This window comes from Rhipicephalus sanguineus, chromosome 9 (genome assembly GCF_013339695.2).
Source record: "Rhipicephalus sanguineus isolate Rsan-2018 chromosome 9, BIME_Rsan_1.4, whole genome shotgun sequence".
Classification (NCBI taxonomy): domain Eukaryota; kingdom Metazoa; phylum Arthropoda; class Arachnida; order Ixodida; family Ixodidae; genus Rhipicephalus; species Rhipicephalus sanguineus.
In genome coordinates this window covers 41,845,068-41,857,863 of record NC_051184.2, presented here as the reverse complement: position 1 = coordinate 41,857,863, position 12,796 = coordinate 41,845,068, and the positions used below count along the sequence as shown (strand labels likewise).

At 50.0% G+C, this 12,796-nt stretch overlaps 1 protein-coding gene across 1 annotated transcript in view; it reads right to left on the bottom strand.

Moving 5' to 3' along the window:
* Positions 1 to 12,660, bottom strand: part of LOC119405043 (sodium-coupled monocarboxylate transporter 1-like) — a 65,708-nt gene extending 53,048 nt beyond the window's left edge. Inside the window, exons 1-4 of the mRNA XM_037671803.2 lie at positions 12,537 to 12,660; positions 10,224 to 10,312; positions 7,987 to 8,096; positions 6,834 to 6,901 (exon numbers count right to left, since the gene is read on the bottom strand). Coding sequence (XP_037527731.1) covers positions 6,834 to 6,901; positions 7,987 to 8,096; positions 10,224 to 10,312; positions 12,537 to 12,599 — 330 coding nt within the window. The 5' untranslated portion in view covers positions 12,600 to 12,660. The remainder of the gene's footprint in view (positions 1 to 6,833; positions 6,902 to 7,986; positions 8,097 to 10,223; positions 10,313 to 12,536) is intronic.
* Between the last annotated feature and the right edge of the window lie 136 nt (positions 12,661 to 12,796).

Below are 12,796 nucleotides of genomic sequence, written 5' to 3'. Positions count from 1 at the left end.
CCGACTCAGCCCCTTTCACGGTAGCGGTAGCGCACGTGCGCACGCGTTCTTCTCTCGGTGCGGGTAACTGGGTACGCTGAACCGAGAGGCTTGCTGTGCGAAGCTGCGCATTTCCGCGATGGCAGAAGCGACCCCGCGGAAGCGCAAGCGTAGTCCGAAGTATTGCGGTTTAGCCAGGGGTGTGAAACTTCCTATACCCTCCATGGAACGCGATATTCATTCGCAGCGCCGGACGAACGCCTGGTGTTTGGGGGCGATAGGAGAACATGGCGGCGCATTGCAGACACGCACTGTGGGACGCCATCTTGATGAGGACTGATAATCCGAGTGGCGAGGGGTGAGGGTATTGAGCGCCAAATTCAATTGGGATGCACCAGCAAGCCAAATTGAGCGAGTAGAAGGTATTCAGAAGGCGAGCGCGCGACTTTCTTCCTGTTGCGCAATCCGCCACATGATCAAAACGGCAATCGTTGCGTTCTGATTGATGGTTTGCCCATCCACCTATTTTGGCACCACTTATCCGAAGTAAGATTGTTTTTGTTTACGTGTACACATAGGTTAGACAAGAATAAAGAGCATAGTTTGAATGTTTTATTGCCTAAACGTATACCGTTCATACAGTAAAAACATAACTTAAACAGCTACTGCTGTAACCGCATCCTGACATGCCGTGCAAGCGTAGAAAAACATAACGAGCATCATGCAGATCATACCTTTCGTCCGCCGGGACCCGAAATCATTTTATGCCGGTGTGGCGTGAAGAATTTCTACACCGCTCAGCACAGTACGATTTGTCATGACGGCGTGAATCCATTCATGCGTCTGTTTCGCTGAAACTTGCAAGGATTTCGCCACTTTCGCTGAAACAAACTTTACGGTGGTAAAAGCGGCTTTTGGGACACCGCAGGCCGTAGCATACATGGGCGCGCGACAAGAAACGCCCTTTTTCGCCGTGAGTGATAGGACAGCGCAGTTCCCGTTTTCCACTCCGGGTGGCGCTCGTATATACGCAATCTCGAACTGCAACCTTTAGGTTCACTTGTGTATTAAAAACTCCGGAGTTAATAACCAAGCTGGTAATAGCTATAAAATGGAACATGAACGTTCATTTATGCTCGTAGGTAGTACAGCCCCCAAACGTTAGGATCGCTGCGGTCACGGGACAGAAAAACAGCGAAGTTTCACCCCCCTGGTTTAGCGGCCAGCCACAACAGTGCAGACAACAACAAGGCAAGGCACACGATTCACGTGTTAAACTGTATCGTTTCCCGGGCGTGTCGTACGAGAAATAAAGGCGGCAAGCGTGGAAAGCTGACAGCGCTGTCTCGCCTTCTATTTTGGCTGTCTGAGTTCATCGCTTTCGTTCGTTCCGACTACCTGAATCGGTAAGTAACGCGGCGCATGCACGCAGCGACCACATTAATGATTACTCGCTGTCTTCTCGTATTGTTAAAGTCCAGTTACGTTTGTAGGTGAAGCAGCTTTGTGTTTTGATTCCCCGTGTTCGTGAGACCTACCCGTCGTTGTTGAACGTTCACATTCGCGTTATACCGTTAGCATTGCGCGGTTGGTTGAACTCAATTGAACTCGGCACATTGTCAGAAGTTCGGCGCCTGCATTTCACGCGTCGGGAAGGCTGCTTTATCACGCCGGAACGGACGTCTGTGCATTTGCAGCAAGCTTTGACATCGTTCTGCAGGTTTGCTTTGTTTTTGTCACTTTATTACGGTGATATATATTTAAGCCGCTAAATATAACTGACACTTAATACATGCTTTGCAATTGCAACCTTGAATTAACCACCTTCTGACTTTGTGCGATTTTCTAGCCGCGTTCACGAAACAGGTTTTATACGCCTGTCAAGTCGGTATCATAAAAAGAGACTGCAAGCATGACGCGAGAGCCAAAAAACGAGGCGAGTAGTTCATCTTGCTTCACAGTGGTTAAAGCTCTGCTAGCTGCCTCGCGTCTTAATCGGCGGGTGATTCTCCAGCGGCACGGAGGACTTGACTCTAACCTTCTCAGGAAGCAGTGCCATGGCCGTATAATCTTTTTTTCGCACGCCGCAAACGTTTAATCACGAAAGTACACGGCTGCTACTGTAAGCATGCCATATCAAAACAACAATCATATGATTCGTAGTCCACGCCGCAGAACCTCGATAGCGTGTATGGCTTAATTTCGGAGTGCATGTGGACCATTATTCATCTTTAACATGACAGAATGAGACTTACCTCGAGGTATACGTCCTACACGGTGTAATCGCGACTTGGGAAATACATTTCGCTTTGAGTTGGGCGTCGTTGTTGTCGATCGTCTGCTCTTCACCGTTAACGTGATTGACGAGCCTTTCTCATTTTATCAAGTTCGCTTTTCGGAAGTGCCAGTCAAGCTTGAAAATCCTTTTGAAGCCGCACTGCAAGCGGTACATTGTGAGGCGGCGCAAGTGCACCGCGAGAGCTCTGCACGTGTAAAGCGAGCGGCCACGCGGTGGAGAGAAGGGAAAACGCGCGCTGCTAACCACGGCCACCTGGATCGGGGCGCGCGGCGGTGTTGCTCCGGCCGTCCCATTCGGCGCGCGCCCCTTTGAAAAGTTGTAATTGAGGTAGTTCAGACGCGCACCGCGACGCGGCGCTCTCCTCCTACCCCCTTGCGAATGATGCCGCGCTGACCGCGCCGTAGACAGCCGCAGATGTGTTTGGAAAAATGCACACTGGACATCGTGCACGTGGTGACTGGAATCAAGGTACGCTATTATGTAATGTTAATCGGGCTTTACACAGTGAGTGTTGTTCTCTGTAGCATGTTACAATCGAGATAGAGCCAAGCAGCGTGCTTAAGAGACTTCGTGTGGCGCGGCGCGTTCATGTGCCATGACCACGGCCGCTACATAAGTGCCATGACACATATATTGTGCCGAGTACGTGATTTTCCGTGCTTCTCATTCTTTGTTTGGGCAATCGTTTCTCCCACGGCCGCCTGGACCGGCGCGCGCCATGCTTCTTTCTAAAGGAAATACATTTTGTCGTCGTCGGCACTGCATAGCTATCTTCTGCGGTCGAGCGCTGTCTTAAGTTGCTGGAAAACAATTGCGGTAATGATAATGCTGTAGTCGTTTTCTCCTTGCCGATGATAGGCAACATTTTGATATGGGCACGTCTCTTTGCATTCTGAAGTTCCCACGATACGACAGTGATGTGAATGCGACGTTCTTATTTAAGCGCAGGCCGCATGTAGGCGAATTTGAACGCGAAAGCGATGAGTGACGCTTGTCGCCTGCGAATTAGCTAAGGGTCGGTCGCGCAATGGCCACTTTCTCTCGTTTTGGTATCGAATTGTCGTTTTAACGCGACAGCATGAAAGAGCCCGTTTCCCAAGCAACATTTTATCCTTGGCAAAATGTCGGCCTGACGTCGCAGGCCAACTGCACTGTCGTTGGCTCAACCTTGGCAACCAATGTAGGGCCGGTCTTGGTGATTGACATTGGCCTCATGTGGGCCTGCGTCGGCACCCGATGTAGGCCCGTCCACCGTGGCCGACGATGCCGAGTGCATGCCGCTCGCGGGTTGACCAAGGCCCGACGTTACATAAGCGTCGATTTACCGACGGCCGTAGGTCGGTTGCGGACGTTTCTCGCTAGTATTGCTCTGCTTTTTTTTCTTATTTTTTGTGCGTGTTCTAACAAAACGCATCAATTGTTTTTCTGGTGTGTTGGTGCGTGTCGTATTTAATGTGAACGGGCAGTTTATAGAGGCGTTTAACTCTATCTGAATTAATTACGGGCAGAGTGCACATGTAAGACGGAAATAAACGCCTCTAACCAGGGGCGCAGCCAAGGGGGGGGTTGGGGGGGTTCAAACCCCCCCGAAATTTTTCAGTTTTGCTTGCGTATATATGCACGCACACATACAAACGCACGCACGAACATACCTAAAGTATGGTTGAACCCCCCCCCCCCCCCGAAAAAAATTTCTGGCTACGCCCCTGCCTCTAACGGTCTGCACTAATTAACGTGTTAATACGTAACACACAATAAAAGAAAGACGTGAATATAAGTTTTCTCTCTTTAGATGTTTCACATTGTCATACCACATTGACTTCAGGCAAAATTTGTTTTTTAGTCTGCGTTCCACGAGGTTACGCCTGTTAGCTGTAGCTGCGACTTTTTCACAATAAAAAAAGACGTGAATATACGTTTTCTCTCTTTAGATGTTTCACATTGTCATACCACATTGACTTCAGGCAAGTAATTTGTTTTTAGTCTGCGTACCACGAGGTTACGCCTGTTAGCTGTAGCTGCGAGTTTTTCACTCGCTTGCCTCATTTACCGTCTTTTTCAGAAACGTGCCGTACTGCTGCGTGCCTTACTGTAAGTCAACACCAAGAACGATTACGTTGCCTCGACGCCAAAGTGGCATTCCTTCCAGCAGGTAAAGCTCGCGCACTCAAGGCCGCAGCATCCCAAGGGAAACCCGCCAACCTCCTTTAAGCAGCGGAGCCAAGCTTCGGATCGTTTCCCCTATTCTGGAAGCACTCAGAAAAAAGGGGTTTTTAATAAATCTCGTGCTTTCCTTTGCATGTATACTTTTTACTGATATGCTGCACTTAAGACCACCAAAACAATTTTCTTGAAATGTGACTCGCGGGTGTTTTCGCTTCGGCCACCATCATCACGACAAGGACTGGCGCACACACACAAAAAAATAAAGAATATAGCGATAGCCGCCATTCATCCTTTTATGTGCTTTTTGTGAGGGTGGGGGAAGTGCTATGCTAACTCACGGTTACTCTACAGCGATATCTTCAAGGCGCCGCAAACCTTCCCGCATAGAGCGCAAAGGAATGGAGGGGTAGTAGGCGCGCGCCGCGGTGCGGCGAAAGGAGCGGTCACGCCCCTTTCTGCAATTACGCCTCCTCCGTCCGAATGGGACGGCCGGAGCAACACCGCCGCGCGCCCCGATCCAGGTGGCCGTGTGCTAACACCCCAGTTTCTCTTTTTCTGCCAGAGATGGCGCTGCCTGTCAAGAACAGCAGCGCCGCTAAGCGTTGCTTGGGAAGCCTATACACTATTTACCGCTGGCGGTACGGCGATCTTTCAGTGTGTTCTTTGCATTACAAGCTAGATGGCGCGAAGGGCGCGCTTTAGAGGTCGGCGACTCGCTCGTCTACACGTGTACTTTGCCCTACAGGGCGTGGTCGCCCGTGCGCGCGAGGTTATCTCGCGATGGGGGCGGACTGTACGTCTTGAGCTTTCACGGGAATGCGTTGAAGTTACAGCGCGCACGAAGGTCACTTCGCTCGCTGCAGAGGCCCGTTTGCGAAAGGAGCGCGCTGTTCAAACACAGCAAATAACTGACAATTATTAGTTCGCGCTTGTCCTGTATATACCTGTGCGTACGTTTCGTGCGTCTTTCTTTGTGTATGAGCGGCGCGCTTTAAGTGTGGAGCTGCGAACGTTGTTCGTTCGCGCTCTTCTTGTGTGTGTGTGACTTTTCGTTCGTCCTTTGTGCTTGAGCAGCGCGCTGCATGTTTCGAGCTGCTTGCCGTTTTTCGCATGAGATTCCAATTTGTGGCTATACCGCATTCATCGCTTCGTCCTTGTGGCAAAAGTGTGACTTTCTTTCGGCGCTGTCTTTGCTGCGCAACGCTGAGAGCGTTGGTTGCTACCGTGTGCTCGCCTTGCTCGCCCAACACGCATTGTTGTTCTTTGCAGCTCTGCTGTTGCTGCCCAGCGCTAAGAGCGTCGGTTGCTGCCGTGGGCCTGCTCCATTCTAGTAACGTTGGGCCTGCTCTACTCGCCCAACACGTAAGCGCAGACGCCATGGGACGTCGCGCAGATGACGCGGCGCGGATGAACACATCGTAAGGGGCGTTCGCTCTTCCTATTGGATAAACAGCCCCGTAGCTTCCACAGCGCTGCAACCAGCTTGTGAGATTTCTTACTCTATTTCTTTCTTTTTCTCAGTTTTTTCTGTCTTCTTTCTCTGTTTCTATTTATTTATTTCTCTATCTCACTATCTCTTTCTCTTTCTTGCTTTTTCTTCTACTTTCATGCATTTCTTTCTCTCTCTCTCTCTGTTTCTCGCTTGCTTCCTCCTTCTTTTTATCTTTATCTGTCACTCTGTTTCTTTCTCTTTGTTTCTTTGATTCTCTCTCTCCTTTCTCTTTCTGCATTTATTTCTCTCTCTTTCTCATTCTTTCTATGCTTTGCTTTGCTCTCTCCTTTCGTCTTTCCCTCCTCCTCACCATCACATCTCTCCTCCTCATCCTCACTCACCTTTCCCACCCCGCTTGCTGCAATATTGCTACACAAACAAGGCTATGCTATGCTCTGCTGGCGTGCAAGGATTGCCGAGTGGTTAGGACGCTCACTTTCGGATCAAGGGTACGCGGCTTCTTATCCCGCCTCGCGATGAACTGTTTTTCGGCAAGAATTCCGCTTTCTCTTTCTTTTTGAATCTCGTTCTTTCTTTCTCTCTCTCTATACTTGTTCTCTCACCCATCAGGGTTATTACAGGCCATGCTGGAGAAATCGGCGCATGTGTTTTGGCAGCGAAGCAGAAGAGGACGAAGATGAAGAAGAGGACGAAGATAGCGCGTGCCGGTTCATGACGATAATCAATTCTGTTTCCGACTGACAAATTACGACGAGCATAAACAGCTTCGCTGTTAAAACCAATTACTAAATTACTATCTTTTACTGAAGAAGCATTTTACTGATTTTTTTTTTCGTACGAATGTAACCTTTATGACCAAGAAAAGGAGGTGGATATATATTTTCCAGTGTGGGGAACGTTGTTTGACCTACCCTATAACGTCTTTTATGTACTTACTCTAGCGGCAGATCCGATATGCGGAATCAGAAGCCCGAACAGTATCATAACCGTGCCGCTGGATGTTGCTAGAAAAGAAAAGCAGTCGATGGCTTATTTTTTTGTGCAGGTCTTATATTGGCTAGCAGGCATTACACTCGTTGTGGCAGCGACAATCGCTTGGAATGGACTTCGGTACTAAAGCTCCTTTAAATATTGATGCCCCGGTATTATAGAATATTCGTCCAATCAACATCGCACCTCTACTCATGAGAGTTGATGGCAGCAGCGCCCCTCGACGAGTGGGCTACCACGGCGGATATAGTCACGTGGCTCAGCGTTAAGCGAATCGCGGCAGCTATTCAACGGAGCCAACCATGTGCGGTACGATTACGCGGCACTATATACGACACGTCATGCACACTGTACACGCCTCGGTATGGGATTGCTAAGCTTGAAAGAAGAAACCAAGCCTTCGACGGACACCCGTCTGGTCGGCAAGAAACACCGAATAAAAGGCGACGACGCCACCCACGAGGGAAAAATAATGCGTTAACGTTTCGGCTCCCAGAATGGCAGCTTTGTTCCCAATAAAAGTGAAGGAAGGAAAGCTAGGCGTTCAAATAGGCTAAAGCAGGCGACCTAAACGTCTTGCGCATGCGGGGGGCATATTCCAGTCCGTGCACGGCCGTCGGCCGAGCGCGCGCTTTCGGTCGTCTGTATCATTAGAGATTCAAGATGCAATCTGGAGGTCCTTCTCGGTAGCGACGACACGTCTGTTTCACGCATGTGCACGCTAATGAACACCAGGTGGTCAACGTGAACTCTGAGTCCTCTACTACGGTGAGCCTCACAATTATAACATGGTTTTGGCACTTAGTACCACATAAGCAACAACGAGCATCAGCTACGAAAGGCACAGGGGAGCCTCAGCTGTTTAAGACGAGCAAACTGAAGCCACACAGACAGACAGACAGACAGACAGACAGACAGACAGACAGACAGACAGACAGACAGACAGACAGACAGACAGACAGACAGACAGACAGACAGACAGACAGACAGACAGACAGACAGACAGACAGACAGACAGACAGACAGACAGACAGACAGACAGACAGACAGACAGACAGACAGACAGACAGACAGACAGGATACAGAAAGAGAGACTTACCAAGTGCCGCCATCACAAGGCCTAACTTCTTTTCTGAGATGCGAACATACGGGGACACGATATCCACGTACAGAACGGCCGCATGAGAGTTCACAACCGAGGATACCGTGCTGTAATGAAAAAAAAAAACTTGTTGAAGTTGCTAACTTAACGATTGGTAGGTCGCATTCTGGCCCAACAGTGTTATAAAGTCAGGTGCAAAGAAACACTCAACGGTTATATCGTAAATACCTAACGGTTATATCGAACATTTCCAGTGTATCCTAGTTGCACCTTAACTGAAGGATTGGGTAACGTCACAGCGAAGGGGGCATACACGCTTTGACAGTGCTTTGTTGGTCTCGGTCTGTTTGTCCCATTCCTTGTACTGTTACCTAATTATTCTAGCATGCACCAACCGGCCCAAGTTGACATTTTATTGTACCTCGAAACGTGTAGAATGACGCTAATGTAGCGTACTGAAGTATGGATGTAATGTTCTCAGGTATGGAAGCGCTTGCCTTTGTCAAACAGACGAGTTATACATAAATAATAATTTTTTTCTGTCCCTGTTTCCCACAGTACCGCCGCTACAAGCGAAACCACAGCGCAGCACTGCACTAGCCACATAACAACATCGAGGAGAGCTATAACGGCCTAACGGCAGCTGAGGTAGATTTTGCAAAAATTACAAGTTAATTTTGACTCGATCTGGCTTCTGCGAATCGTGGCCCCTCCTTACCTTTATTTTTTCCCTTTTCTCTTTGTCTTTTCTTTCTCATTCCCACTCTGTGCATTCTCGCCCTACCCCGAGTCTTTTTTATGAGCATCTGTGCATGCTCGTTTGACACACCCCCTTCTCTGGGCCACGTTTTCTTCACAGACAACAACCAGTTGGTAGTTTGTGCTCGTTGCCTTATGTCCTGTATTTTTTTTCGTCGTGTGTCTGTGTTAACAAAGCGCACTTCTGTGTTAACAAAGCAACGATTCTTACGATAAAACAGAGAGGTCGGTGCAAATTGAATAGCGATAGCTACTATAGGGACACTCCAGACGCATATCTTGCCCTCGCCGTCGCCGTGAGGTTCCGTATGAGACCAAGCGACGATAACATAACGCCACGCGTCGTATGTTCCATGTGCGACTGAAAGCGTGCGAGGGTAGACGACGATCGAGACTGAAGCGGAGAGGGAACGCGCCGGCCGTCTTGCTTGGCGCGAAAGGCACATGGGAGGGGGTTGCAGGGCGTGGCGCCGGTAGCAAGTCTTGAACAGCTGGGCGCGGTCGCGCGCTTCTCTATCTTGACAGGAATCGGCATAATAATAATAATAATAATATCTGGGGTTTAACGTCCCAAAACCACCATATGATTATGAGAGACGCCGTAGTGGAGGGCTCCGGAAATTTTGACCACCTGGGGTTCTTTAACGTGCACCTAAATCTAAGTACACGGGCCTCAGACATTTTCGCCTCCATCGAAAATGCAGCCGCCGCAGCCGGGATTCGATCCCGCGACCTTCGGGTCAGCAGTCGAGCGCCATAACCACTAGACCACCGTGGCGGGGCGACAGGAATCGGCAGACGGCTCATACCTTTGTACTCTCCCCGCTCACTTCGCGTTGAAGCGATAGACAGCACGAAAGTCGTTTCACTCGCTGCAGCGAGCGAGCAAAATCAGTTCACATCCTTGTATTTTGATGAGAGCTTCTGTAGTATCCCGCTGACGACGGGGGTCCGGCGCAAAGGCCTCAAGACAACTTTTTCAGACAAATTCAGATGGATAAAATGAACAAACGATATGAGCTTCCACAACACAGTGAGGGCAGCTGCACGGGCTTCCTTAACTGTCTGCGTGCATATCGTACTCGTTGCAGTTCATACAGCCGATGAGGCGGGGGTACCACTAACACTTAGTTGTACGACTGCCATACGACGAGCTTTCACTGGGGGATTAGAAAACTTTTTCTGTGAAAGACTCCGTCACATTGGGCTTCTGTACTCCATCTTTAATTCCGTGCATAATCTTTTCATAGTCTAAAGACAATGTGCTAATGGTAGCGCAATAGGCATACCAGTTTCGACGCTTTGTGGCCATCGTAGCAATTGTGCCTGAAAACTGTAATTATTGTCATCATCGTCATACACCCCCAGTTTAATATTGGAAGGAAGAGAATACTTTACGTCTTTCCGGGTGTTCCCAATTACAAACGCGTACTGCAATTCCGTCATGGCAACGCGTGATGTGTAACCCTTGTTACCTTATCGATGCACTGACGAGTCCAGCCAAGAACAGGCCTAGAAATCCGTTGATGGAGCTCGCACTTTTGTTGATGTAGTACGGTACGATCTAGGACAGAAAACACAGGGTTTCTCACTGAGTTAATGCACAGTCATCGTGATGCCGTTATATGTAATGTTTTTAAACCCCAGTATCCCAGGAATCATTGCCAGAGGCACGACATTTCTCACATTTTTAACGAGGTAGGAATTATGCGGGCAGTCGAGGTGCGCTCACGTTATCACCGCTGGTCATGCTACAGGCGGCACATGCGCGGTATTGTAGGGCGTGGACTTAAAGGGGTCATGAACCACTTTTCCAAGTAATGATCTAATGGCCTCAGTATCGGAGTGTACTGCCTCCCGAATCGATTGCCGCAAAAATTTCTCGAATCCGTCAAGAATCAGCGGAGTTACGGGGGTTTGGCGCACGCTCCCAGCGCTTTCTCTCTTTTCTCGTGCCGACGAGCGCACTGGAAGCTAGACAGGGAGGGATGGCATGGGGGAAAGAAGTTACGCCAGCGCGCGTCATGAAACGCGATCGCTCTCCCGCTGTGATTCGCTTGCGCGAGTGCGGCTACCGTGTACTGAGGAGGGCGCCGGCAAGTGACGGCACCCCGCGGCAAGAAGCGCATCTGATCCGAACGCCGCTCTCGATTTACGTCGGCTATCGGCCAATAAGCGTGCTATGTCTCTGCGACGTACAGCGGACAGACGCCCCGCCCACCGACGAGAGTGAGAACCGGCCTCTGTTTGAAAAGAGGGTGCCTGGGGAAACGGCAACTTCGCGCTCCGCTTGTGGCCATTACGCGGCGCGCACGACTGTAATATTTGGCAGAGCAGTTCATAGCCGTGTCAGCTTTCCGCAGGATGTGTTTTTTCAATCAGCCCAAGGGGTGCTTCATGACCCCTTTAAACTGCGTTATACGTACTGGCTGCAAAGGCGACGGAACCAAGCGCACGAACCACGACGCGCCACTATATAAACTGAATCGATTCTGCCTTCTACCTGATTGTGCGAGAGCTGTGCGCGCAGACGCTAGCGTTCCTCCTGAGAAGCTGAGTGCACAGACTGCTCTCAGCGCAGCGTCTACCAAACGTCAAGCTAAATCTCTGCCCTATTTTCATTGGGAGCTGACGAACGCCAACGATTTTCCTTCGGTCTCCTTTCATGCCCCATGGAAGTGCTACTTACACCCGCAACGCTGCTGGTGGCACTGATATTGTAATTGAAATTATATGGATACAACAGGAACAGGCATACTTTTGCCGTCATCGTTGGTGTCGCCGTGATGTTCGGCATAAATTCCAAGGGTGATAACATCGCCCCGCATTGTATTTTCAACGTGCGAGTAAAAGCGTGTGAGTGAGGATTGCGGCCCCAGTCAAAAAGAACGCGTCGGCCGTCTTCTGTCGCGCGATAAGCCCAAAGGGGGAGGGTCCCGGGGAAGAGCTGCTTAGCGCCGGCAGAAACTGTGCAATTTGAGCGGTCGCGCGCGCTCTATCTTGACAGGGATCGGCAGGCGGCTTATACCTATGTACGCTCCCTGTTCTCACCGCACAGTTTGCGTTGAAGCTTAGACAGCTGAAAGGTTGCTTGGCTCGCTGCAACGGCCGCGTTTCCTTATGCCAGAGTTGTGATGAGTTCCACCACGTTGTAACTTAAAGAAGTCTGCTGCTAGCCTTACTTCGTAGAACATTCCCGTCTGTTGCTATCGCACTCAGTGCTTCGCCTTTGTGGCGGAACTGTGGCGCTTAGTGCACCAGCGCTGTCAGTTGCCTTGTAGCCGCGAGTATGCTGTTTCTGCTGTGCTGTGAAACCTTCACTGCGCACCGCGTCGAAATGTCGCCCCCGCGTATTGTTAGAACACCGTCCGAAGAACCGGAGTGCAATGGGAAACGAATGATCAAACCACCTTTGCTTCCTGTTGAGGTTTCGTCCTTGTAGCGAAACCTCCAGTTTTTAGATGCGAAGCATCTTATGGCGGAGTTCAAACCGGTGGTGTGCGGCGTGACCGCCCTTACTGCTCATGCGCAAACCCTCTCCACACACTTCCTCTCCTCTACCCCTCACCCCTTTCCACTTCCCTCTCCCCCTCTCCACTTCACTTTCCTCTCCCCCTTTCCCCTCTCCCTCTTCACTCCCCCTCTGAAACGCGGGCTCGACATGCCGAAACGCTGCTTCGCATCGCTTCATGGTTCCCTTTAGCGGGGGATGGTGTGATGTTTTTTTTATGGACCTAAGCATAACGGTTTCTCTTCCGATGTAAGGGAAACGGGGAGGCGTCAATCACCTGGTCGTAGCGGGTTATGGAGCCTGAAAGGACCGGATCGCAGTCTCTGTACCAGTAGACCATGGCAAGCCCCGTCAATGTATGCAGGGTGTAACAGTATGCCAACAGAATGACGCCTCCAAGCGCTACTCTGAAAAGAAATGAGAACGGCGTGTGGAGTTGTGAAGTGTACCTAGAGCAATGCACATAATTGCTGCACTACAAAGTAATCAGGCCTAACCGCTTAAAGCCGCCACAAGTTGGTTCAAAACTATTTAACG